The sequence below is a fragment of the Dermacentor variabilis genome, chromosome 5, assembly GCF_050947875.1.
Source record: "Dermacentor variabilis isolate Ectoservices chromosome 5, ASM5094787v1, whole genome shotgun sequence".
Taxonomy (NCBI): Eukaryota; Metazoa; Arthropoda; class Arachnida; order Ixodida; family Ixodidae; genus Dermacentor; species Dermacentor variabilis.
Window position 1 is genome coordinate 126966291 of NC_134572.1, and position 25782 is coordinate 126992072.

Genomic DNA, 25782 nt, shown 5'->3' on the forward strand with positions numbered 1-25782 from the left:
TTACCTGGGAGGAATGGATAGTGCTATAGCTTCCGTGCGCCAGTGCCCGGTTGTAATCTCATTACGTGTTTTCGCTCCAAGAAAAAGACCTCTTCGGATGGCCCACTGCACACGTCCTCCACACTCTCTCTTGCCTCGCTCTTACGCTGCTTCGCGAAGGTTCAGCTCGCGAAGTTTTATTGTCCTCTTGTGTCTAACTTTCAGACAACGGCTCTGGACCTAAATCCTTGTTACGTTTCTTCCTATATTGTGTCAATAATTTCTTCCACGCCACTCTAACTTGCAAGACTGTGTACTTTTTTTTTATTTTCTTATGTGACTCTGCGTGTATGCGTGCGGGTGAGCAAGTGTGAGAGAGTGGATCAGGTGTGTGTGAGGGCGTGATTAAGTGAGAGGTGTGAGTGAAGGAGTGAGTGAGTTTGAGAAATAATTTCGTGAGATAGGTATTTGTTGAAAAAGAAATCTGCAAATAGCGGAAATTTTGGTACGATAAGTGTGTTATTGAGCATGCAGTTTAAAGTCTTGAGCACTACGTCCTTCTTATTACATATTCAAACAAACCAAGACATCGCAGAAATGTCGAGCGCGAAACAGAACAAATGTCGAGATAAACTGCGCTGTGTGAACAAAGCGGGTGGTGCGAAAACACAACACGAAGTGCCATATAAAGAAAAAAAGTGAAAGAGAATTATAAATCACATATTCGCCTATCTTACTTGCAAGAATGTAGAGCACGTCAGTCAATTCATAGATTTGATTCTTTTTGTGCTCTATCTCTCCGTCTCTCTTGTAATTGAATGACTATGCAGCGATTGAGTTTGACGAAGTCTCTTGGTGGTAAACGTAGTTAAACCCGCATTCACAGAAGAATCACTTTTCCTCATAATACAAGAACCTTCGTTAATTTTCAAGCACTATTATCCGTATTGTGTTTCAGAACAATGTTCCTGTAAAATATGAACGTAGAGCGTTGTCTGCAATGTCTGAATCAAGACGGAACTCTCGCTCTCGTTTCCAGCCCCCTCTGAAGCGGGAGATCAGGTACTTGCGAAGCTGGCTGCCTGTAATGCACAGCATCTCATACACGTATCTATGCAAGTCGAAACTACAGAATAAATAGCTGTTCACTTTTGCGATCTGTTGTACTTTCCTTTCGGTCATTTTCGTAGCCGCGCCTGCATCGTTGCATATCCTAAGCCATGGCGTACTTGCAAACTTTGCGAACAAAGGAACTTCGAGGAGACGCCGTCGTTTCTATCTAGGAATCAGGAGAGCACTGTTGCTTTTCTTTTTGTTTTTGCTGGTGTACACCGTACCGGGGCCTGAAGCAAGATGTGTGTCTGCTGTTGACCTCTCATAATGAAGTCAGCTGGATGGAGCATCTCAAAGGCCGCAAACGAATCGATCGCAGCCACCGAAGCGTGAATCCAGCGCATATGCGGAGAGCGCCTTGGGCGCCGGGAGGACGCATTTGTGTAGTACAGTACATGCTGCCGCGTTTTTCGTTTTACGACGATGCTTTCACGTCTCACCTGAGCTGCTTCGCTAACAAGGCGCGGTGCGCTTGACGTTAGAAAAGCCATCAGCGCGAGTAAAAGAGGCGCCTTCCTTCACTGACATTTCAAATGAGCACCTGGGCAGCTGCGCGTCTCTATACTCTTCATTGCTTCCTACACCAGGCAAGTTCATCATTACCTCTTACGCGTTGCACTGAGAACATCAGCAGAAATGCCGTAATATGTTTCAATGAAAATTCGTTTTTGCCACCCCATGACATTAAAAAAATAAGCTACTTTGGTAATGAATAATTCATTTGCTGTAAAAAGCTCAGTAATTCCCACGCGATAAATTGGCGAAGAGACTTGATTTACAGGCCGAGGCGCCCAAATTTTTATAGGATGACGAGAAATTATATTTCCATGGTTATGCGATAGGAGAAAAAAATTGAAGGCATTCATGACGGCTCGTAGAAGAAAACAATGTACGAGCACAAAGAAACACGAAATTAACGCATCTAATCTGCTTCTCACAGGCATGTGTAGAAGCGCAACATATCTATATATTGATCCATTACTTAGCTTAAGTCCTATTTTACTAAACTCGCAGAAAAATAATATTTCAAGACGATTGGTTACTTCCGAAGCCATATTAAAACGCTACAGAGTAATTAGTATATCCAAAGTGGCATGCCAGGCGCCTAATAAACAAATAAATCCTACGCCATTCAAGACTTTTTTTTTTACTTAAAAGAAACAGAGCAGAAAATCTTTTTCTACAGTGCGCTAAAGGGGCCGTGACGTACTTGGGAAAAAGCTTCATCACTATCCCATCTTTCTCAGTGACTTCATAACGCCCTGTTTCTCCCACCCTTTGTTACGTGTTAGGCTGAAATATATCTCTTTCGTCAATCAAAGCAATGATGGTTGTTTTCTCTCCCCGGAGAAAAGACATTTCTTGGCCTTTCACTATCTTTTGATGGTGTACTTAGTTATTATTTCCAGAATATTGCTTTACACTGAATTGAAAGGATGAGCATTTTTAAATGTACGCAAAATGATTGCCATCAAATCTTACTTCATTTGCTGCATAATGCGCGTGACACTGTGAAAATAGTGCCCGTCCGCTTTCTTCGCTTTTGCCTTGTTAGGTGGATAAAGAAATGAAGGGACTTAGTTGATTCTTCGAAGCACACCTGCGTGACTTCAGGCTCTTCAGTGTGCGCGGTATACAAGGGCGGTGTCTATAGGGGTGAATGATTAATTTTTGAGTGAAAGAGTGAGAATAAATGGCAATGCATCATGCAAGCAGGACCTACAAAGTCATCGCTATTATGGTGGTTTAATGGGGCATAATAGGCTCCCTTGACAATACCGATAACGACCTGTGCCGGCTAGATAAGTACCATGCTTCGCCCGATGCCTGCCTTCATGCAATTTTTAAAGCAGTCACTTTTTTTTTCGTTTCATTCGTCCTTCAAAAATATAGCAAACTCGCCTTGCGAAAGCAGCGCTATACTACATACAAAAAATAATCGAGTAACCATGTTTGACGCGCAAGTGCTATTCTACCGCTCAAGGTCGTTAAGAGCATTGTTCTACTTATGAGCTTACAACAAAAGAAAACAAAAAAATAACTGCATTTTGCTGCGAACTGCAGCTTCTTGTGTTCATAAAACTGAAATATAGAAACACGCATATTTTTTATGCTCCGAGGCAGCTATCGATGTTCTTCGACCTTGGTCGGAAGGACGCCTGCTTCATAAATTTTCGCCGACGACAACAAGGGGAAAAGCGAACACTTTTGCGCCAGGCAGTAAAATGAAAGAAAATGTAATGATGGTTGGTGCATATTGTCACCGGTAAGAATTGGGGAACAAGGAAGTAAGCGAAAGATTACCCTGTGTCCATGTTCAAAATTTGCTGTGTTCACACATCCATGATTTTTTGTATTCCTGATATTTTCTCTACAGGATGCCAAAGTAGAGCACCACAGTGCAGAGATACACTATGTGAAATGAAGTCCCGGAAAGCAAAACGATACTCGCGCTTTGTAATTTCTTGCATCACGTTGCCGCACCCACGAAACTTCGTATCAGTCAAATTAGCAATCCATCTAATATTTCTCGCTTCGCATCGGCATACACTGCGAAGAATGGTACGTGTGGATCCTGAATTGACTCCAGCTTTGTCCTGTTAACGGGCAAGGCTAGCCTCCGGTGAAATTTGTCGCGTCTACTTGCACCTTGGCACACCTGCTCTCGCAAACCTATCGCACATCTCGTGGACTGGTCCCGGACCAGGGTCATCAAGGTGGAAAGAGGGGCTCCACCTAAGCTTACACTCGGCTCTGGAGCTATGGTTCCGACCACACATTACAACCATGCTCCCGGAAAAATTAGAAGCGTCGCCCGATGTTTTCGTCATCCTAATCATCTTCAATGTGGCTTCCTCGTGTTTCAACACACCGAGTGCCACGCTCTTTTCACGTGTCTGTACAGTGCTGGAATCCCTCCACGGGAAGGGCTGCTAGGGCAGCCATCGCGGCTCACTTGATGTCATCTCAGGTTTGCAAGTGCATTGTTTACAGGTGCCTTTTAAATTTTGTGAACAGCGAACTGCCCGTGGGTTTATTTACATCCGGACTCGAGAGAGCTTGACAAACCACTTAAATCCTGTGTCGCGCCAAAAAGAAAAATAATTTGAGCCGCGCGAACAGGTACGCTATGCTCGTGAATGAGGACCCCTATGGGGAATTTAGGTCTGCCATTAAATACCCAAGGAATAAACGATGCCTTTACGAAAACTTTCTTGAGCAACTACTCGAAAGTGCCACGCGGCTTATCAGCTTTGTTTCCCAATGTTCCCAGAGAAGTTTGCATTGCGCCGAACATATAATAAGTGAAACATACGTGCAATGCGTCGTGAAACTTTAACGTTTCCAATTTAAATGAGAATATTACAAATCATTAAGGAACCCTTGTTTCTCGGTATTTTCATACATTATTCGAGGTTCGCCCTGTGTCCTAGGTGAACAAATAGAGATTTTTTTGTGTTCATCGAAAGTCAGCAAAGGGTTATGGATTATGTGTAGGCTATGATAAAAATGACAGAAGTAATTGTGGTCGTTGCAATAAATTACAGGTACAAGCATAGCGCAGCATTATGAGTGTGTCTTACGAGTGGTGTAGAATCTATCCCAATGCGAAGCGAGAACAACAAATGTTATCAAGATAGCATTTAGTGCAAAAATGTCAAATGCTATGTTACATAAGCATGCCAAGTTAAATATGCGTGCAACCAAGGCAGCTCTTGCAAATATAAATAAACAAATGTTCACCAGTGTCATACGACCGTTGGGTAGGTTACTCTGTGTAGGTTAGTGTGTGTCACTTACATGATTATCACAATGGAAGTTTACACATTTACACTGACAGGTAAACATCATTGTCTAGGATAGACATCCGCATCTGTGATTCCAACACTCGGAATAAGTCTTTCACGAGGCACATAGTCACTGGCGGCAGAGCTCTTTACAATGCTATTGGCCGCTGACTGCATTCAAGCACAGCACAAAGCTACGGTGTGGTCTGTTCTGACTCAAAGTCGGCTATTCAGTGCTTGCGACGCTTTTGCCCGCGCGATCCAATTGCAATAATAATTTATCAGATTTCACTGAAAACAGCTAAAGCTGTATTAAAGGCGATGAGATGAAGCAGTAATGGGTCGCTGGACCATATCGGTATAGCAGCAAACATCAAAGCCGGCAAAATGGCTAGAGACGCACATAATTCCGCACCTGTCACAGTAACTGAATTGCTGAGGGCTGAATGAATAAATGAATTCTGTGGTTGTACATACCAAAACCACCATTTCATTATGAGGCGCGCCGTAGTGGGGAACTGCGAATTTTGGCCACCTGGCGATCTTCAATATGCCCCCTGTGTGTACACAAAAGCCCTGGATAACTGCCAGAAATCGCAGGTAAAAAAGATTGTTTCATATGAAAGTGCCGATCAGCACTTTCATATTCAGCCTCGACACGGAATCGCGCGCATAAATTGGGTACAAAGATGGCGAGCGCGCACCTACATAACGGCGAATATCTACAGATCTTAGAGAAAAAAGAAAAAAGAAACCAATGGCTTTAATAGTACCTAGTTTATATGAGCAATTAAAGCCACAACAACGCAGAATCCTGCATTAATATCAGCGTCTGCGTCCACAAAAGCGTCCTTGTTCATTTCGAAGAGGAAGAACAAACATACAGGGAAGTCGCAGGATATTTATCGTTGTGCATATTTCAAGCGAATAAGCATGTAATGCGAAACACAGCTCCACATACGACCTGATGCGCAATTTCATTCGATCCGGGAGCTTGGGTAGAATAAAACGAGAATCGTCCGCTTCAAGTCTCAGTGTATATGCGTGCAATAAAGGAGACCCTAGCGTGCTGTCCCTTTCGGCACAATGCGTTTCTTGTCGTTCACATTACCGACTGTTTTCCGACGGTGTGGCCTCTATTCATTTAGGATATTCGCTTTGGAACTATTAACCTAAGGAATAAAAGAACGTCGATAAAGCTTTCTTTATTGTGAATGTCATGCCATCCAAAGAGCAAATAAATCCAGCGTGAGAACTTGGTGGTGCTGTTTGCAGCGCAGATAGATTTGAGAATAAAAAAATACGACACCGTTTGTGTAATCCGGTACGCACCGCGTCCGACACATCGACATGTAGAATGAAACAGAAAAAGCAATACCACAACAATGGAAGGAGACCGACAAAGTGATAATTCTCATATGCTGTGTGTGTAGCGAGCTATAGCATGGACGCGACCAACCAATACGTGGAGCGCTGCTGCCATATTTCGAAAGATGGAGTGGTTGAACGCGGCGGCTGTTCTCGGCACGAAGCTGGATTTCAGAGGGAAGATTCCAAGGGATGCGATTTATCCCACCCGCTGTGTTTTATGCTACTACAGGCTCGCCTGCCTCGCAAATACGATGTGGCACGTAGGCTATCGGCGGAAAGTGTTGCACTGAATCGCGAAAAAAGAAAAAGAAAACGTGATAGATTGATTCGACACTGGAGAGAGAAAAAAACACCATTTACCATTCTCCACCTCACCTTTTCTTTCTGTTGCCTTTCCTCGAGCGCTTACGAGGCAGACTTGTAAGTCCCACTAGTACAATGACTCAACGCACGAACCAAACTTTTCACGCATGCATGCGTAGAAATTTTAGAAATACGGTTAACCATCTTGATTCTTTCCCTCTTGAGACTCGAGCGGCTTTGGCTGCCAGAAGGCTAATATTCCGCGAGAATCCTGCGACGATGCTTGATGTAATGCAGGTCACGTTCTGTATCCAATCGGCAAGATCGATCGGCGACAAGGTGGGCAAAGAAAGCAGGCTGGTGCTCGAGCTAAACCCGCGCCTTATCCTTCACTCTGACCCGAAATATCGCTCTAGCATAATCAAAAGCGCTCAGTTGCCAGTTTTGCGAGACGTGGTTACTATAATTTTTATAGTACCATTGCGTAGCTGTAATTAGGCGCGCTCGAAAAGCGTTGATGAAAGAGCCTATTCCGTAGAGTATTCGAACAGATGCCTCTAAATTCTATTAAAACTTTGTTCGCCACTCTTTCCTCTTACGCACAAAACTTATTTCTAGTCATTCGCATATAGTTCGAACGTTGAAATGTTTGTGTCCAGGTTTGCATGTCTTGTATCTGGAATAATAGGGTGCATGTGCGTCTGGACGTGACCAGGTTCGTCGCGCTAGCCTTATTTTTCTCAAGTCTATTGATTTGGTTTCTAAATTGTAGCTAATCTGTAGCTTCTTCTTTCTTTTATTTTTTCTTGACAGTGACAATATGTTTGAGACTATCTCTATTTTTAAGACGGTTTTAATACCGCGATCAACGGTAATTTTTTTTTTGTTCGCACTGCTGCACCCAATATCATTGTTTCACTTCAGTGTATGATATCTCTCATTGACTTTCTTTTCCTCTTTTTTTTCAAGTGTATATATGTTTTCGAACCAAATATGGTATGGTAAAACTTTATTCTGGTCCTTCAGAACGCGCGTCTGCACGTAGCCGCTCCCACCTCGGTACGCAAAGGCCGAGCCTCTCTGCTGCGACGCGGACCCGATGGACAGCCCATAGCTGTGCTTCAAGATCGGGGCAGCTTAGGACAGCTTCCCATTTGGAGGACGTGACACCTTCACGTAATGCAGGGGACCGCCAGAGCATGTGCGCTAAGTTAGCTACGTCAGAGCATAGTTCCCAAATATTGCTCGATTGTATCTCTAGATAGATCCTGTGTAACGGTGGGGGTAAGGGTATGCCCCGACCTGGAGTAACCTGAACGTTAAGGCCTGCGGTTTGCCTAGTTTCCTACGTGGCGGGGGATATCGTCTCCGTCCAATGTAATAATTTAATGTAAATATCTAAAAATATAAGTAATAAATAATAAATATAAATAAAAATATCAGGTAAAAAAAATAGAAGACGCTTGGGGATTCGCCCTTAAGAGTGGAACGCCACAGCATTTAAGAGGAACCTTTAGCTCGAGCCCAACACCGACGTGGCCTATTCAAATGAATCTAAAACGCAAATACGTTTTTCTGAGATAACCGCTGGACCCATTTTAATTAAATTTGTTGCATTTGAGAGAGAAAGCTAAATTGTAGTGACTGTTGGAAGCGAAATTTCGATTTAAGGCCTGAACTTTGTTATAAAGATTTTGAAATATTCGACCGTTTGAAAAAAAATAGAAGGACGAAGTTTACAAATTCATAGCTCTGCATCAAAAACAGATATCGCGGTTCTGTAAACGGTATCCATTAGATCATTGGAAGCGGACAAATTTAATATGTAATTTTACATCTTACGTGAATTTTTTACGTTGGTACAAGCGTTCTGCAAAAACTATATTTCCATATTACAAATTTTTTTTGTAATCGAGTGTAACATATCAATTTTGTCCGCTTTAGATGTACTATTATATGCCAATCACAGAATTTTATTATCCTTTTTAGTTGTTGAGTTACAGCGTTGTAAACTTGATATTATCGCTTTATGAAAATGTTTGATTTTTGCCAATTCTTAATAAAACATTGACGACCAAACTGAAAAATGCACTAGATTTTAAGTTTTTCTTTTAAATGCAAGAAACCATGTCAAATTTGGTGCAGTGGTTGCCGAGAAAAACAAATTTTCCTTTTACATGTATTTGGATAGCAGCATCCGACCTAAAGCTACCTCTTAAAAATTCCTGGCTGCTTCTCACGCTTCCCCGCAACTGTAGCATATGTAACCGTAATGTTTACCGGGAAACGATGTCAGCGAACTCTATGCACGTGGTAGTAGAAAGGCGGCCTCTTGCGGGAGCCGATCCCAGAGGTTGTGCACAGCCACTGAAAACCTCAAGCAGCGGCTGGAAAATGGGTTGGTGTTTGAGTTTCTACATAAGAGAATTATGCTCTCTCGTATATTGTCGTCTCTCGTCTCTGCGCACGGTGGCACCGTCGACATGCGGTTCACAAATTGCCCGTTCGTCTACATTTTGCAGTTCGTCTTCGGCCTGCTGCTCGACGCAGGCGATGTGCGGCTCGGAACTACCGGGACCGCTGCGACTGCGCTGGACCGGCATGCAAGGAATGACTACGCACCGACGCTGCCGACACGGATCTTCGACTATCAGCTGCATCAGCTTACCGGCACATGCGCCTACCCATCTGCTGTAGAGCGCCACTCAGAGTCTGCACAATCTGCGGCTATATATGCGTTCCACAAGGGACCCCCTGTCACTGGGCACGGTGGCACCGTCGACATGCGGTTCACAAATTGCCCGTTCGTCTACATTTTGCAGGTGAGAAAACGGTTTGGAAAATGCCTCCGTTCAAGTGACCGTTTCTTGCTGGTGTTGCCGTGCCCATGGCAGTATATGGATGTGTGTGAATCGTGCATGACACACTTTAAGAAGCTATTGTTGATGGGCGGAGATATTGAAACCAACCCCGGGCCTGACCTCGAGCAAATCGCGAAACCAATTACCGAAATTGCTTCCGACATTAAAGATATCAAAGAAAAGCGACTAGCGGACATAGAGAGCAAGCCTGACGTCATTACGAAACTCGAAGCTGAAGTGACCGCGTGTCATACAGAAATGGCTTCTATGAATAAGGTAATTAAGAGTCTCGAAGAAAAAATAGACGACATCGATAACCGTAGCAGAAGGTCAAACTTAATTGTTTATGGCCTACCAGAAATGGAAGAAGAAACAAGTGAAGCGCTAGAAGAGGCCGTAAATGAGAAAATAATCACAAAAATTCTTTAACTCGAACCTGTGGCCATTGAGCGCATACATCGTTTAGGAAGACGAGGACCGAACAAGACGAGGCCAGTGATATTTAAATTACTAGAAGCAAGAGATAAAAGTGTCATACTAAAAAAACTGCTTTAAACTAAAGAAATCAGACCTCTCAATAGGGGAAGATTTTTTGCGAAAAGTTAGAGAGACCGGAAAGAAACTCTGAAACAGTGCACAGGCAAACCGCGAAAATAAAGACAAGGTGTCGTTAGCGTACAACAAACTATTCATTAACAACCATATTTTCATCTGGGATGACGAAAAGAATGACAGGGTAGAAATAAAGAAGCACGACAAAATGGAGCAAGAAAAGTACGCGAACGTGGAAAAAAGAAAAAAAACGAAGTAAACCGCCCGGCAACACGCCAATACCAGCGCAAGAAAAAATAACGTTGTTAAACGTCAACGCTCGAAGTATCTTAAATAAGTTGCAGCCATTCGAAAACTTATTGCTCGATCGTGAGCCAGATATAGTGGCAGTCACCGAAACATGGTTATCATTGTCTGTCTCAAGTCATGAAGTCACCCCCCAAACTACGTACTGGTTCGCAAAGATAGGCAATCACGTGGTGGAGGCGTGGCGCTAGCAATAAAGAAATCAATCCCACTGGTCATTCTTCCAGAAGTAGCTGATGCCGAGGCAATCTTTTGTAAGATTAACACTAAAGGCACAAGTATAGTTGTTGGTTGCCTATATAATAATAATAATATATGAGGTTTTACGCGCCAAAACCACTTTCTGATTATGAGGCACGCCGTAGTGGAGGACTCCGGAAATTTAGACCACCTGGGGTTCTTTAACGTGCACCTAAATCTAAGTACACGGGTGTTTTCGCATTTCGCCCCCATCGAAATGCGGCCGCCGTGGCCGGGATTCGATCCCGCGACCTCGTGCTCAGCAGCCTAACACCATAGCCACTGAGCAACCACGGCGGGTGTTGCCTGTATCGAAGCCCCGTATGTGGACACGAATGCATAATTGCCATACAAGAATACTTGCAGCAACATGCTCGAAATTGTCGTGTTATTCTTATGGGTGATTTTAACCTTGCCGACCTTAACTGGTCTACCATGCAGTACACAACAAAGGCTACGGAAGCCCTTCTCGATGTGACGTTAAATTTCAACTTGCGCCAAATTGTGGAATACCCCACAAGGGTGCAAAACGAGTGTCTGAGTGTACTTGACCTGATCTTACTAAGTAGTAACTTTCTCTTAGAACAAGTGAAGTTAGAAGTAATAGAAGGAATATCCGATCACAATATTCCGATGTGTATCTTATCACTAGATTACAAAATATCAGTGCAAACCGCAGCCCAAACTATAATCAATTTCGACAGAGCAGATGACGCCCACATACAAACCTATTTATCTCACGAATTCCAAGAGTTTTCGGCATTGGCCTCAGATCCTTTGTCTGATATAAATGTTGTCTGGATGCGTTTTAAAGACATAGTGTCCCACTGTGTAACACATTTTATTCCTGTTAAATCGAAAAAACCCTTGAAAAATAACCCATGGATTACTCGGGAAGTAATACATGCAAAACGCCAACTCAAAAGGTTACGCAAAGCAAGCAAGGCAACAGGCAATACTCCATCTAAGACCCCTAGGCTAGCGCTTGCAGCAAAACATTTCAAACAGAAATCCAAAGGAGCGAAACACCATTACTTCAACACCGTACTCCCCAGCTTTATAAAGAACAATCCACATAAATTCTGGAACCACTTCCGCCAAAAAAGCACACTCATAACTCAGCTCTCGTCAAGTGAAAAAGCGGATAAAGCCAACAGATATAACCAATTCTTTCGTTCGGTCTTCACAAACGATAATGGCGTCATACCGGACTTAGTTCCACGGACTGTTTCCAGTATCGACCCACTCGTTATCACAGACGCTGGTGTTCTTAACCTTCTTCTTGCCCTAGACACTAAAAAAGCATGTGGTCCGGACAATATACCCAACCAATTTCTTAAAAGGTACGCACAGTGGTGCAGCAGATACCTCGGCCTTATTTTCCGTAAATCTCTATCGACATCAAAACTACCCAAAGATTGGAAAATAGCTAAAATTATTCCGATCTACAAGTCGGGAGATAAGTCCGTTGAATCAAATTTCAGACCAATATCGTTAACGAGCACGGCATGCAAACTACTCGAACATATAATTCTAAAACATTTAACTATTTCCCCGCAGGGGCGTCTGCGCAAGCAGGCGTTTGGTGTGTTGCGACACCACGGACCCGAGCACACGAGGGTTGGACCCTCCCGCGTGTAGCCGTGCGCGGCTTAGCCGTGTCCGGGGAAAGGGGGATCCTGGGGGTTGAGCCGATGCCGGGTGTTCGGACCTTTAAGGCCCCCCGGCGGAGGCAACACGCCTCTTTGGCCTCTGCTTCACGTAGACGGCACCCCCGGACTGACCCACCCGGGGGAAATCGGTAGTCGCCTTTTCCTGTCTCTCTTTTCTCAAACCTTCGTCTTTATCTCTCACTTTACATCTTTCCTGTCTTCTTCTCTCTTCCATTTACTTCCTTTCTCCACGGCGGCAAGGGTTAACCTTGTGTGGATATCCTACCTTGGGTACACCATATTGGGTTATAGTGATGGCGTACGGCTGGCGTCGTGCAGGCTTGTACACAAGCTCTGCCGCGTCCCCTCGTTGGGCTCCGTGGTGGGCGGTCGGCGCTGTTGCCGAAACTTATATATTCTCATGGAAACTCCCTTCCCCAAACTTCCTGATCGCCCTCCGAAACGAGGGCGCACCGAAGATGTTTTTCAGTTTTTCGGACGCCAAATCCAGAATTTTCCCCGGTTCCACGTCATTCACTCTGAAAAGCCAAACAAAGCAGTGCGAAACATATCACCATTCCTTGTCTCAAAGTCCTTGACTGATGTTTTTGGACCAGGTTACAAGGTGTCCAGGATGGCAAGCGGTGACCTCCTCTTGGAGCTCCGCGACCAGAAGCAATATGAGCAACTACAGAAACTAGTGTCATTCGGGGAGACCCACATAACAGTAACGCCACACCGTACAATGAACACCACCCGCGGTGTTGTTTCCGATGATGATCTGCTTGAGCTGACTGAGGCGGAGCTCCTGGAGGGCTTCAGTGAGCAAAATGTTATCAATGTTAGAAGAATAAAGATAAGGCGAGATGGTAAAGAGATTCAAACGAAGCACTTAATAATCACCTTTGGTTCAAGTGTGCTGCCCGAGTCAATCGAGGCCGGGTACATCAAGCTCCGCGTTAGGCCGTACGTGCCCAACCCACTCCGCTGTTTCAAGTGCCAGCGCTTCGGCCACAGTTCGCAGAGTTGCCGAGGCCGCCAAACTTGTGCTAAATGTAGTGCCCAAGAACACACCACTGAAACGTGTGAGAACGCTCCCCACTGTGTAAACTGTGATGGGGAGCACGCCGCGTACTCGCGGTCGTTCCCCTCCTGGAAGAAGGAAAAAGAAATAGTAACGATCAAAGTGAAAGAGAATATATCGTTCAAAGAGGCACGAAGGCGGGTAGCATACCTGCCAAAGAAAACCTTTGCCGAAGTGGCGCGTCAGGGGGCAGCGTCACAACGGCCTCCGGCGGCTGTCCGACCCACAAACAGTGAGTCGGCAGTTACGCCATCTGCCCCCGCGGCGGTTGCAGCTAGCGCTGCTCCGCCAACCCAGCAGATGGGGCAATCGAACCCGAAGGTGGGCGCAGCCGAGGCTGCCTCAACCTCCGAGGCCCCCTCTAGCGCTGGCAACGGCCGGCGCAGCCAAATCCCTCAGGGAGCCCCATCGACCTCCGGGCTGGGGGGCGCAGGGGTTTTGCCTTCCGGGGCAGGACTCTCGCAGAAAACATCTCGCTCGCAAGAGCGCTTGTCCGGCGTCTCACAGGAGGCAATGGACACTACACCTGTCCTCAAGGCGCACCAAACGCCTAAGGAGCGCCGAGGTTCGCTCGAACGCTTCAGAAAGAGCAAAACCCCTATTACAGGGCCTCGAAAGGGTTCTGTAATCTAAGACATCCCTTCCCTTTCCGTAAACACAGCACTAATTTAATTTAAAATATGGATACACAAATCATTCAATGGAATGTCAGAGGTCTACTTAGGAATCTTGATGATGTTCAAGAACTCATCCATAAACACAATCCAAAAGTGCTGTGTTTACAGGAAACACACTTGAAATCAAAATACACAAACTTTCTTCAACAGTATGTCACATTTCGCAAAGATCGCGATGATGCTGTCGCATCATCGGGTGGTGTTGCAATTATAATTAAAAAAAGCATAGCCTGTCAACGTGTACAGCTACGAACGGCCCTTGAGGCAGTGGCGGTTCGGGCTATTCTGCTGAAGAAACTTATCACTATTTCCTCGCTTTATATTCCCCCACATTATAAACTAAGCAAACATGAATTTCAGTCCTTTATAGATGAATTGCCAGAACCCTATGTTGTTCTTGGCGATTTCAATGCGCATAACTACCTGTGGGGAGACCCTCATATAGATGCGCGAGGACGTCTTGTCGAACAATTCCTTTTTTCTTCTGGTGCGTGTCTGTTGAATAAGAAGCAACACACATATTACTCTCTAGCAAACAGAACCTATTCTTCCATAGATCTTAGCATAGTCTCCCCGTCTGTACTGCCTGAACTTGAATGGGAAGTTGCCGACAACCCTTACGGCAGCGACCACTTCCCTATACTGCTAAGATCACCTAAAGAAAATGAATATCCACCACACGCTCCTAGGTGGAATATTGACACAGCAGACTGGGAGAGGTTCCGAAACTTAACTAGTATATCATGGGACGACATGTCTTCTTTAGAAATCGATGCGGCTGTGGAGTACTTCACAGCCTTTATAATAGATGCCGCATCTAAATGCATACGTGAATTAAGCGGCTCGGCATGCAAACGGCATGTCCCGTGGTGGAACAATGAATGCAGAATCGCACGTAGGAATCAGAACAAAGCGTGGGAGATGCTACGCGCTTCGCCCACTGCAGAAAATCTTGTCAACTTTAAAAAAGTAAAATCCCAAGGTAGGAGAACCCGCCGACAGGCCAGAAGAGAAAGCTGGCAAAAGTATCTATCGAGTATAAACTCGTTTAGGGATGAGGCCAAAGCCTGGAACAGAGTTAATAGGATTAGAGGTAGGCAAACATACTCAGTCCCCCTGGTAGACACACAGGGCGATACACTGCAAGACCAGGCCAACTCACTTGGGGAGCACTTTGAGAGTGTATCAAGCTCAAATCATTATTCGCAATCCTTCCTAAAATATAAACAAATAGAAGAATGCAAGCCACTTATCAATAAATGCCGACAGAATGAACCGTACAATTGCCCTTTTAGTGCTGCCGAGTTGAAAGCTGCCTTGAGCGCATGCAAGAGTTCCGCACCAGGATCTGATAGAATCATGTATGAAATGCTCAAAAACTTACACAATGACACGCAACTTACACTACTCACACTTTTCAACACCATCTGGGATACAGGGTACCTTCCAACCGCGTGGAAGGAAGCCATTGTAGTCCCTGTTTTGAAACAAGGCAAAGACCCTTCCTCAGTGGCAAGTTACCGCCCGATAGCCCTCACAAGTTGCATTTGTAAGGTGTTCGAAAAAATGATAAATCGGCGACTCATTCATTTCCTTGAACAGAGCAAAATGCTTGATCCTTATCAGTGCGGCTTCCGAGAAGGGCGCTCCACAACCGATCATCTCGTGCGTGTTGAAGGGAATATCCGGGACGCATTTATACATAAACAGTTCTTCCTATCAATATTTCTCGATATGGAAAAGGCGTATGACACAACGTGGCGTTACGGAATCTTAAGGGACCTGTCAGAAATGGGCATCCACGGTAATATGTTTAATATAATAAAAAGCTATCTGTCAAACCGTACCTTCCGGGTAAAAGTCTGCAATGCACTTTCACGTCCTTTTACGCAAGAAACGGGTGTACCCCAAGGAGGCGTGCTCAGCTGCACGCTATTTATCGTGAAGATGAACACGCTTCGTGCTTCACTACCACCCGCCATCTTTTACTCTGTCTACGTGGACGACATTCAAATAGCTTTCAAATCTTGTAACCTCGCAGTCTGCGAGAGACAGGTAAAGCATGGCCTGAACAAAGTGTCAATGTGGGCAGACAGGAATGGCTTTAAGATCAATCCTAACAAAAGCTCTTGTGTTCTTTTTACAAGAAAGAGAGGACTTATCCCAGATCCTTGCATAGAACTGCGTGGACAACAGATACCTGTAAACAAAGAACACAAATTTCTAGGTGTCATACTTGACTACAGACTCACCTTCGTCCCCCACATTAAACATCTCAAAGAAAAGTGTCTAAAAACAATGAACATAATCAAACTTCTATCCCAGACTACGTGGGGTAGTGACAGGAAGTGCTTAATGAATCTCTATAAAAGCCTCATTCGATCACGACTAGACTATGGCGCCGTGATTTACCACTCTGCCGCCCCGAGCGCACTAAGGATGCTAGACCCAGTCCACCATCTAGGAATCCGACTGGCCACTGGCGCTTTCAGAACGAGTCCCATACAAAGTTTATATGTAGAATCAAATGAGTGGTCACTTCATCTGCAGAGAACATACATCAGCCATACATATTTTCTGAAAGTCCACTCAAACCCCCAACATCCCTGTTTTAGTACCATTAATGACATGACATGTGCTACACTCTTTCGCAATCGTCCGTCCGTAAGACAGCCTTTCTCGCTGCGTGTGAGGGAGCTTAGCGAAGAAATGCACGTTCCACTCCTCGAGCTTCGCCTAATGCATCCAGCCAAGCTGCTACCTCCTTGGGAGTGGCAGCTCATACAATGTGATATATCGTTCGTGGAAGTCACAAAGCATGCCCCAGAGATTGAAATCAAGATGCATTTCCGGGAACTCCAGCACAAATACTCCTGCACGGAGTTCTACACAGACGCATCAAAGTCACACGACGGGATATCCTATGCAGCCGTCGGTCCATCCTTCTCGGAATCCGACATACTGCACCCGGAAACTAGTATCTTTACGGCTGAGGCCTACGCACTGCTGTCGGCTGTAAAGTATATAAAGAAATCAAAACTCGAGAAATCAGTTATATATACGGACTCCCTAAGTGCTGTGAAGGCCTTAATGTCATTTTCTAAGCACAAAAACCCAGTCATCAACGAACTCTATTCCGTCCTATGTAAAACGTATATATGTAACCAGCATGTCATCATATGCTGGGTGCCCGGTCATAGGGGCATCGAAGGCAATGTTCTGGCGGACCAGATGGCCACATCAATTGCATCGTACTCTGTAAATCCTACTGCAGCAGTCCCTGTCACAGATCTGAGGCCCTACTTGCACAGAAAACTGCGGAACTACTGGCAACGCTCGTGGGACATGGAAACAAATAATAAACTGCATGTAATAAAGCCACAATTAGCTTTCTGGCCTCCTGTAACAAAATCCCGCCGGACAGATGTCCTATTCTGCCGTCTAAGAATAGGACACACTTTTGGCACACATAACTTCTTACTCACGGGAAACGAGCCTCCAACCTGTGGTAGATGCGGGGAGAGGCTGACCGTCCTCCACGTCCTACTGGAGTGTCGGGAGGCCGAACCCGAAAGAAAAAAACATTTTCCCTTAGCATACAGGCACCACATCCCCTTTCATCCTGGTATGTTACTTGGTCCAGAACCACTCTTTGACACCAACGCCATCTTAGCTTTTTTGAAAGATGTTGTGTTGCATGTTATTAGCCCCACACGTTCGTAGCGCTTCCTCTCTTCAGAGGATGCCGCTGCGATAATTATTTTGAATAGCACATGCCTCTAGGCCCTTGTGGTTCAAGGGCTCGGGCGAGGCAGTAGTGCTGTAAGCAATTTAACGTCTCGAATATTTTAAACAATGCATCATTCTTTTACGATGGATTTTAATCTTCACGGTCTTCGTCATTAGTCATTGCCATAATTTTATAGCACGTAGATTTTACGCACTTTACAGCGACTATTTTTAGGCCACTTTACAGCCAAGTCACATCTTCCATACTACATCGTTAACACCACCATTTGTCATGGCGCTCTTTGGCCAAATCTGGCCCTTGCGCCACAAAACACCACACATCATCATCATCATTTAACTATTTCTTTTGAAAACGAAGGCATCCTGTCCCCTAACCAGCATGGTTTTCGCAGGGGTTTATCGACCATAACTCAATTAACAGAAGTCATACACGATCTCGCGCTGGGTATTGACAATCACGGCCAAACGGACCTAATCCTACTTGATTTTTCTAAAGCGTTTGATTGTGTTTGTCACACCAAACTAATAAATAAACTAAAAAGCGTTATCGGAGACACAGAAATTGTTGCTTGGGTTCGTGGGTTTTTGTTTAATAGGTGTCAGTTTGTTATTTTCGAACATACAACATCAGATATAGTATCAGTTACGTCAGGAGTACCCCAGGGCTCCGTGCTTGGGCCCTTGCTATTTCTCGTGTATTTTAATGATATAACCACTAACATAGACTGTAAAATAAAGTTATTCGCGCATGACTGTATCATTTATAGAGAAATTAAAAATGATCAAGATCACTACTCCCTTAACAAATCACTTAGTAGTATTACAGAATGGTGCTCAGACTGGCAGATGATAATCAATGTACAAAAATCAGCATGTATCACTATAACGAGGAAAAAAGAATCTTACACACCATAAATGGTACAGTTTTGACTAAAGTACAAAAATATAAATATCTAGGCTTAGCAATAACGTCAGACCTAAGGTGGGACGAGCATATTCACCACATTACCTCATCTGCTATGCAAAAGTTATTTTTCCTTCGCAGATCACTTCAGCTCGCACCCTTGTCAACAAAACTCCTAGCATACAAAACATTCGTTTCCGTATTCGATCCTCGAATACGGAAACACTGTATGGTTTCCTCATACCCAAACTAACATAAAGAAAATAGAAACAATACAAAGGAAGGCCATTCGATTTATACATAACAAATTTAGGCGTGAAGACTCTCCCTCTAACCTTCTAGCGATTTCTGGGCTCCTTACGCTCGAAGCATGAGCGAAACAGGCACGTTTGAAATCTCTTTATCAACTTCTGCATAATTATTTCAAAATTGACATTTCAAATTACATTTCTTATTCACAAACACGACCTACCAGGCACAAACACACAACCACCTTAGTAGAATATAAATGTAATAATAATGTGTTTAAAAATTGCTTTTTTCCGGTTGCCATCCGTGAATGGAATACGTTATCGCCTCTCACCACTAACACAGAGTCATTGTCTCAGTTTGAATTAAAAATTGAAAAAAATTGTTTAGCAAGTTAAAATTGCTAGTGCTATTATTAATCGTGCAAACCACCATGTACTTGTGCCCTGTGTATGTAGTCGGGTATGCAGCGTAGAATACCTCAATTGCCATTTCTTATTTTTTTGAAAGTTCGCATGTACTTGTGTTTGGTGTATACATTTTGTAGTGAAAATTGTTTGTTTTAAGGTGCAAAACTGACGTTATACATGTATTGATACTTAACGTTATCAGTGTTCTTTGTTTATGTGTATATATATATATATATATATATATATATATATATATATATATATAGTGCCCTCCTGCTATGGTCTCAGTAGAGACTGGCAGTATTGTAAATAAATAAATAAATATTCAAATTACAATCCGACTCTATCGTGTGTGTAGGTTGTGCGTAAGCCGTACCTTTATGACTTTTCTGGCGTTTTTTATTTTGAATAATTCGGTCAGTTCAGTAAAGCCAATGCCACGCAGAGGGCCCGCGTAGATACGGATGCGTGGTCCGGGATGATTTTTCTTACACGGACAACGCCGGCGGCGACGACGACGACACCGGAGTTTCAGGATTTTTGAATTCTGGATCCTGGCCAACGCGATTTGATATTCATGAAAACAAAACATTTAAGTTCTCCTGTCACCGCTTGTGGCCTTTATTACTGCAGGCGTGTCCTTTCCTGCAGGCGTGTCTTAACCTAACGAAGGCTTACCATCCGAGGGCCAATAGGAGGTGAGTGCCTAGAGAAATTCGCTTCAGAAATTCTCCCGGGACACAGACTTTAAAAAAAAGGAAATGCGCGCAAGACAGATCACGATTGTTGTTCTGGGACAAGATCAGCCCCATAGGATGAAAATATTTTAAGAGTGCGGTCATGGATACCGGAACCTAGGCCAGCACCTTCAACGCGGCGTTGCTCGACAAGTAGAGAGGTGAGCGGTCTTGCCTAGAGAGCGCGGCTGGGGCTCGACGGAGCATAGAACTGTCATCTAGCGTTAACAGCTGGCTTTGAGTTCGGTGCCCACTGCGCATGTGTAGCAGAAACAGTCGAGAGCCTGCTCATCGCTTCCTTGTCCACTGTATGCCTGTGAGGCGGCCAGTGCAGCGCCGTGGCGCCATGTTAGGCCTCATTCACACAGCCATCAAACGCTGCGCCACGTCACCATCCCAGCACCGTCGCTGCACCAGTTTTCTTCAACAGAGAGGGTTTCCGAGACATTTCCTCCTCAAAAACGGGTCGCCTGCGACTTAGAGGAGACCTCTACGTTTCCGTCGCCAGCACGGGGACGAAGCGCCGTCCCTACAAACTGTACCAATCAGAAATTAGGAAGCCGTGGCTAAATGCGGCCATTTTTCAAAGCTTAAGCTGCCAACAGCAGTGGCTAGCGGATAGGCTACACAAATGTCACCGTCACCGTGTTTGGTTCGCGCTGGAAAGTGTTGGTAAAGTACTATTAAACAATTTATTCTTAGTTTTTGCAAACACTGCACCGCCATAAAATTATTTAATGGATTCAATGCCTAATGCCGATTATATTTCTCTGTGTTTAGGCGAACATTGGACCTGGAAAGAAAACGGTGCTGTTATCGACAGAAGTGAGTGAATACGGCTGTGTTGACATTCTAACGAACTATAGGCCTACCTTTTCCCCAAAAGGCAATTTTCCCAAATTTGCTTATTCATCTTGTAAATTAGTGTCAGCGTACGTGCATTTGCAGGGAGAGTGATATGCGCGTCGAATCTGAGCTTTTCAGGGAACTCAGTGAGCACGGCTCCATGGAAAAAGAGTGAGGTATTTATTATGACCGAAAAGCTGAGTTGTCGGCCTGAATCAATGTTCTGACTTGCTACTCCGCGTTACGGGAAGGAGAAAGGGTGTAGACAGAAAGAAAGAGAAGACATTGATTATGAGAGTGGAGATGGTGGTGAAAATCTTACACGATCCAAGACTCTTCAAAGTGTTTTGTCCACTCCGCTCTCATACAAAAATTTGTTGAGAGCCTTCAGACTATCTGGCTGATGACGAGGATCAGGCGGAGGTCCAAATGGAACCTTTTCAGTTAATGGTCCAAGGAAACATTTTGACCAGGTGTCTGTCAGCGATTTTCTCGGTACATCATCAAATCGCGGGCAGATGCACAAGAGGTGTTTTGTCGTCTCAGGAATACCGCATTACTCGCAATTCGGACTGTCCGCCTGGCGGATAGTTATTCATTTTTTATATTTATTTATTTATTTATTGCCCCACATTAACGTATGTCCACCCAGCCGACTAGGTGAAGGCCACACCTACTCGTAATCTGTGCAGCAAGCTTGCATTACAGTTTTTATGTTCGGTGGTAGCCGTATTTTTATCTCTCGGTCGGGTTCGTGAAGAAGGTGATGATGATGACCCAGCGAGGCTCAATATACTGCAGTATTATTGTGAAGAAGTCTGTAGGCCAGGGCATTAGTGTCTGGTCGTGAAAATTGGATGGACACTCGCGTGCCATTAACGTGGGTCATCTTTGCCTCCGTGTCGGCGAGCTTATTTTGTGTAAGTCACAGTATCCCATGAACATGCTAACAAACTATAAGCTTCTTTATTTTTGCGTGGAAAGCTATGTTTACAAATTCTTTTATTCATCGAGTAATTGATGTCAATAGGCGGGAACTTCCAGAGGAATTGATACGTGGTCCGATTCTGATCGTTTCAGAGGAGTGAACAGAGCTCCGTCGACATTCGAATGTTTTTCCCCCAAAATAAGCGATCTCGTAAGTTGGCGTCAGCTGGGGGAGTGATGTATTCACTGAACCATAGCTTGCTAGAGAAATTATTGGATCCTGTGAGTCGACATTGTAACCTAATACACAAAGTGCTGTCATGTTCCACTCAACCGTTGTTAAAAGCGTTGGTATCGACATATTACAACAAAGCTGTCACTGGCTAGGATCTGGAAAAATATGTGTCCGAGATGTTGACAAAAACAAATCATCATGTGGGCCGATCCTGGTGATAGTGCAGAAAAGGTCCAGACTCAATGGCACATGCCCCTGTAAGCTCGGGGACCTATAACGCTCCCTTTGCGCAGGCAAGTGGAGAGGGAGGGGACGAAGTGTTGATTGTTATCTCGCTCGCTTGTTCGTCGCGGGCAGGCCTGGCAAAGGGCGCCTGCACTTGGGCCAGCGAGCATCGCCCTATCAACGTTATCAGCAGTTTGGAATTGCTATGGGTAGGATGGGCTTACTTCACTCTGAGGAAGAAGAACGTGCCCTCAAAGAGCTACAACGAGAGCTAAAGAGCGAGTGGGTGGGAAAGCGAGGAGAAGCCACTGGCCCCCAACCGCGCAGCCGCCGACAGGTCGGGACCATCGCCTATGTGCCTCGTAGACGGAAGATGAGACCGTCGTCGCGACAGTGTGCGTCCCTCCGGCTACGTCCAAAGGAGACATTGAGACCTTTCTAATAGATGTCTTTGGTTGGATATCATCCATAGAAGGCAAGTCGAACGACATATTGGAAGATTTAACGTCGACCTAGAGCGACCCCGACGGCAAGCGGATTGTATCCTTCCAGTTGGAACGGTTTCGAACTGAGTGCTACACAGACATCAATGTGCCAACCACGCGGCATTGGTCGTGTATAGATTTAACCGTTTGCAAGAGCGTGTCTAGCATAGCAGTACAAGCGATCGCAGTGTACCACAGCAACCACAAAGGTGTGGTCACTGTGGTAACGAATGAGACAAAATAAAGACAACACCCACGCAGTTACGTGTATATGTCTTTATTCAATCAGTATAGCAATAACCATATAAATCAATATAGTCAATATAATCATGGAAGTGTAGCTTCGCTTGTTATCCTTCGTTTCAGAGTTGAGGGGCAATAAATTTTTTCGTGAACATGCAGTCCTTGACACGATCTGCCTTCGACCGGAGCGCTCATGCAACGTAATGTTTCCATGAAATCTTTGCTTTTGTAAAGTCACGGTAATTGTGCGCTATTGCTAGAGGATTAGAGCATTATTGGGTATTGGGAGGCGGAGTCATATCATGCATAGGTAACTATGAATATATACTAGAGTGCGATGCCTGTATACATTGCTTGATTGGCTAAAGCAGGCTAGGTTACTGCCTCATTTCAATGGTGATGCCAGTATAAATAATCGTGATGCTCCCTTAACCCGGGATCCTGTAAATAGTGTTTAAGCTTGTACGTAAGCGTTTCTATCTACTACACTTCAGCAGCATCGCTAAACTCTACTTATCTTTCTGCCATTGGGAGGATACTACCTACGAGTGGACGGTAAAGGGTTTGTCAATTATACCTTCGCGCAGGTTCCTCCCAGCCAAGCCGACTACCCCATGGCGGGAGACTGTTATAGCCTGGCCGACTTGCACTTCTTGACTGGCTCCCGGATGACCTTGAAGAATGAGCGACACATCCGCTTCTCGCCCTTCCGTCGCGAAGAAGCCTACCTGGCATAGAACGGATGTGTCTCTCGTTTCAGCACTCATGCGGCAACTAGGACTTGTGAACGTTTAATGGTTGCATTTGGGAGGCACGAGGCACCCCGGATGAACTGGGCAAGTTTGCTAATGGTAATGGAACGCGGTATTTACTTCAACATTTTTACAATACCTATTACTGATTGTGTGCACGCGTAGATCTACCTGTAGATAACGTTAAAGATAAAGTCCGTATAATCATGTTAGAAAACTTGTAGGTGTGTATGGCATGTACGAGGCCGAAGAAAGTGCCTCCTGTTGTTTTCTGATGTTTATATTGAATAAAGACAAACTCTCTTATTAGGAGTGTAAAATGCGTGATTTTCCAGCTTTTGCCTGTTTGTGGATCTCGTCCATAGGACCACACTCTTCCACATCAACATGCTTGAAAAGTATGAGGAAAGGGTAGGTACTGCACCATCACCGATAACAGTTCTCACTGTTAAGTCGTGTGACAAGCTCGAACTTGGAGACACGGACGATCCAATTCTTCCTACGCTCGCGCAAGAGCAGATGTGGAAAGATGTGACCATATTTTCCGGGCTTCCTGAGGACCAAAAATAGCAAGTCAAGGATTTTCTTCCCACCTATCACAACATACTCTCTGATCTGCCAAGGAAGACAAATTTCTTACAGTTCGGGCTGAAAATAACGACGGACACACCCATTCATGTGCGGCAATGGCGCATGCCATTCGCTGTTAAGGAAACTGCGGAAAAATTAGTGCAATCCCACTTGGGAACACATTTCGATAAGGCCTTCTGCTAGCCATTCCCACTCAATAGAAGGCAGTGCAAGAGCGACCGGGAACCTTTCCGCAAAGTCGACCTTGGTGAGTACATATCTCTTTCATTTGTAAGTTGTCTGAGGCAAATGACCGACGATGTCAACGGGCACGCGTGAAAACAGCGTTTCAATAACAGGCATGGTGCCAAGTGGGGCACGCCCGACTATATGACAAGGAACACGTTGGCTAACATTGCATGACTTCATGAACCCATTCGTTTCAGTATGTGCAACTGGCGAGTGAAATTACGCGAGAATGCAGCCACTTCTGCGGAATATTCCTTGATTAACGGCGAGAATTCCCACGTGTGCAAGCTTCATAACAGACTCCTTCAGATGTCTAGGTACAAGCTGCTCCAACTGCTTCCCACATAGCAGCTTGTGTCTTCGATATAAGGCTTCTTTAGACAAGTAATAATGCGTCTCCTGATTGTTTGTCACAACTGTCTTACCAACTTTCTCATAGCTACGTCGTTGGGACTCGTCGTTTCTTTGCAAGTCCTCGAGAGCCGCTTCGCCTATAATTGCGGCTGAGGGTTTTAGTCCCGGCAGAATGACGGAGGGGTGTGCTGGAGTTCCCTTCGCTGCTGCAGCGCTGCCACGCAGAACGTCCTCGTGGCCCTCTACATGATTAGCCGGCAAGCTGCAGTGTCCTCGCGACGCCTTCCTCTTGGTTGACGAAAGTTGGAGGCATTTCCCATGGCGCTGAGAGTCCTCCGTTACAGTACGCACCGACAAACTAGACGGCTTGTCCACGTCTCTCACAGTGCTAGTTGCTTGATCCCCTCTGTGAAGCTGTTGTGGCGCATGGTAGTCTACTTGAGTAACAGGTTTAACACCTCCGACGCTCCCCAACACTACATCATTAAGGAGGTTCTGCATGCACTTAGCCCCACTCTACCTGTAAGAAACGCTATCTTTAGGGAGACTATTGCCTCCGAGGGGGGCAAATAATGCACTGTTTGGTCCAACAGAAACACTCGACTTTTAGTTCCTGTCACCTTGCGTTCGGAGCAAGTCCTTCTCGTTCTCATGTAGTATAGCGGCCGGCATCCTTCAGTATCCTGCGACCTTGCCCTCTAGAAATACTGTAGTGACAGGCAAAGTCACTATATCAGGAACAGACGGAGAGCATGTCCATGTATTCACGACTGAAATGGCCGCCCCGCCTTTAAGGGTGACGTACCCATTTTCCGCTACCGTTCTCTCAGTAGGCCCATCAGTAGAAAGCATACACGACGCTTGTGTTCCTTGCATTCTGGATGTTTCGGCACACGAAGCGGTTTTACCACAGGACTAGG

At 45.0% G+C, this 25782-nt stretch overlaps 1 protein-coding gene across 2 annotated transcripts; it reads left to right on the forward strand.

Annotated features, from left to right (window-relative positions):
- Positions 1–1521: 1521 nt before the first annotated feature.
- LOC142581963 (uncharacterized) lies at positions 1522–23986 on the forward strand. 2 transcript variants are annotated; one of them, XM_075691397.1, is made up of 4 exons: positions 1522–1679; positions 9077–9376; positions 20757–20801; positions 23525–23986. In XM_075691397.1, the coding sequence occupies exons 1-4, from the start codon at positions 1626–1628 to the stop codon at positions 23672–23674; spliced, it is 549 nt and encodes a 182-aa protein (XP_075547512.1). In that variant the 5' UTR covers positions 1522–1625; the 3' UTR covers positions 23675–23986. The 2 variants fall into 2 exon arrangements, with proteins under 2 accessions (XP_075547512.1, XP_075547513.1); XM_075691398.1 differs by lacking the exon at positions 20757–20801.
- The last annotated feature ends 1796 nt before the right edge of the window (positions 23987–25782 follow it).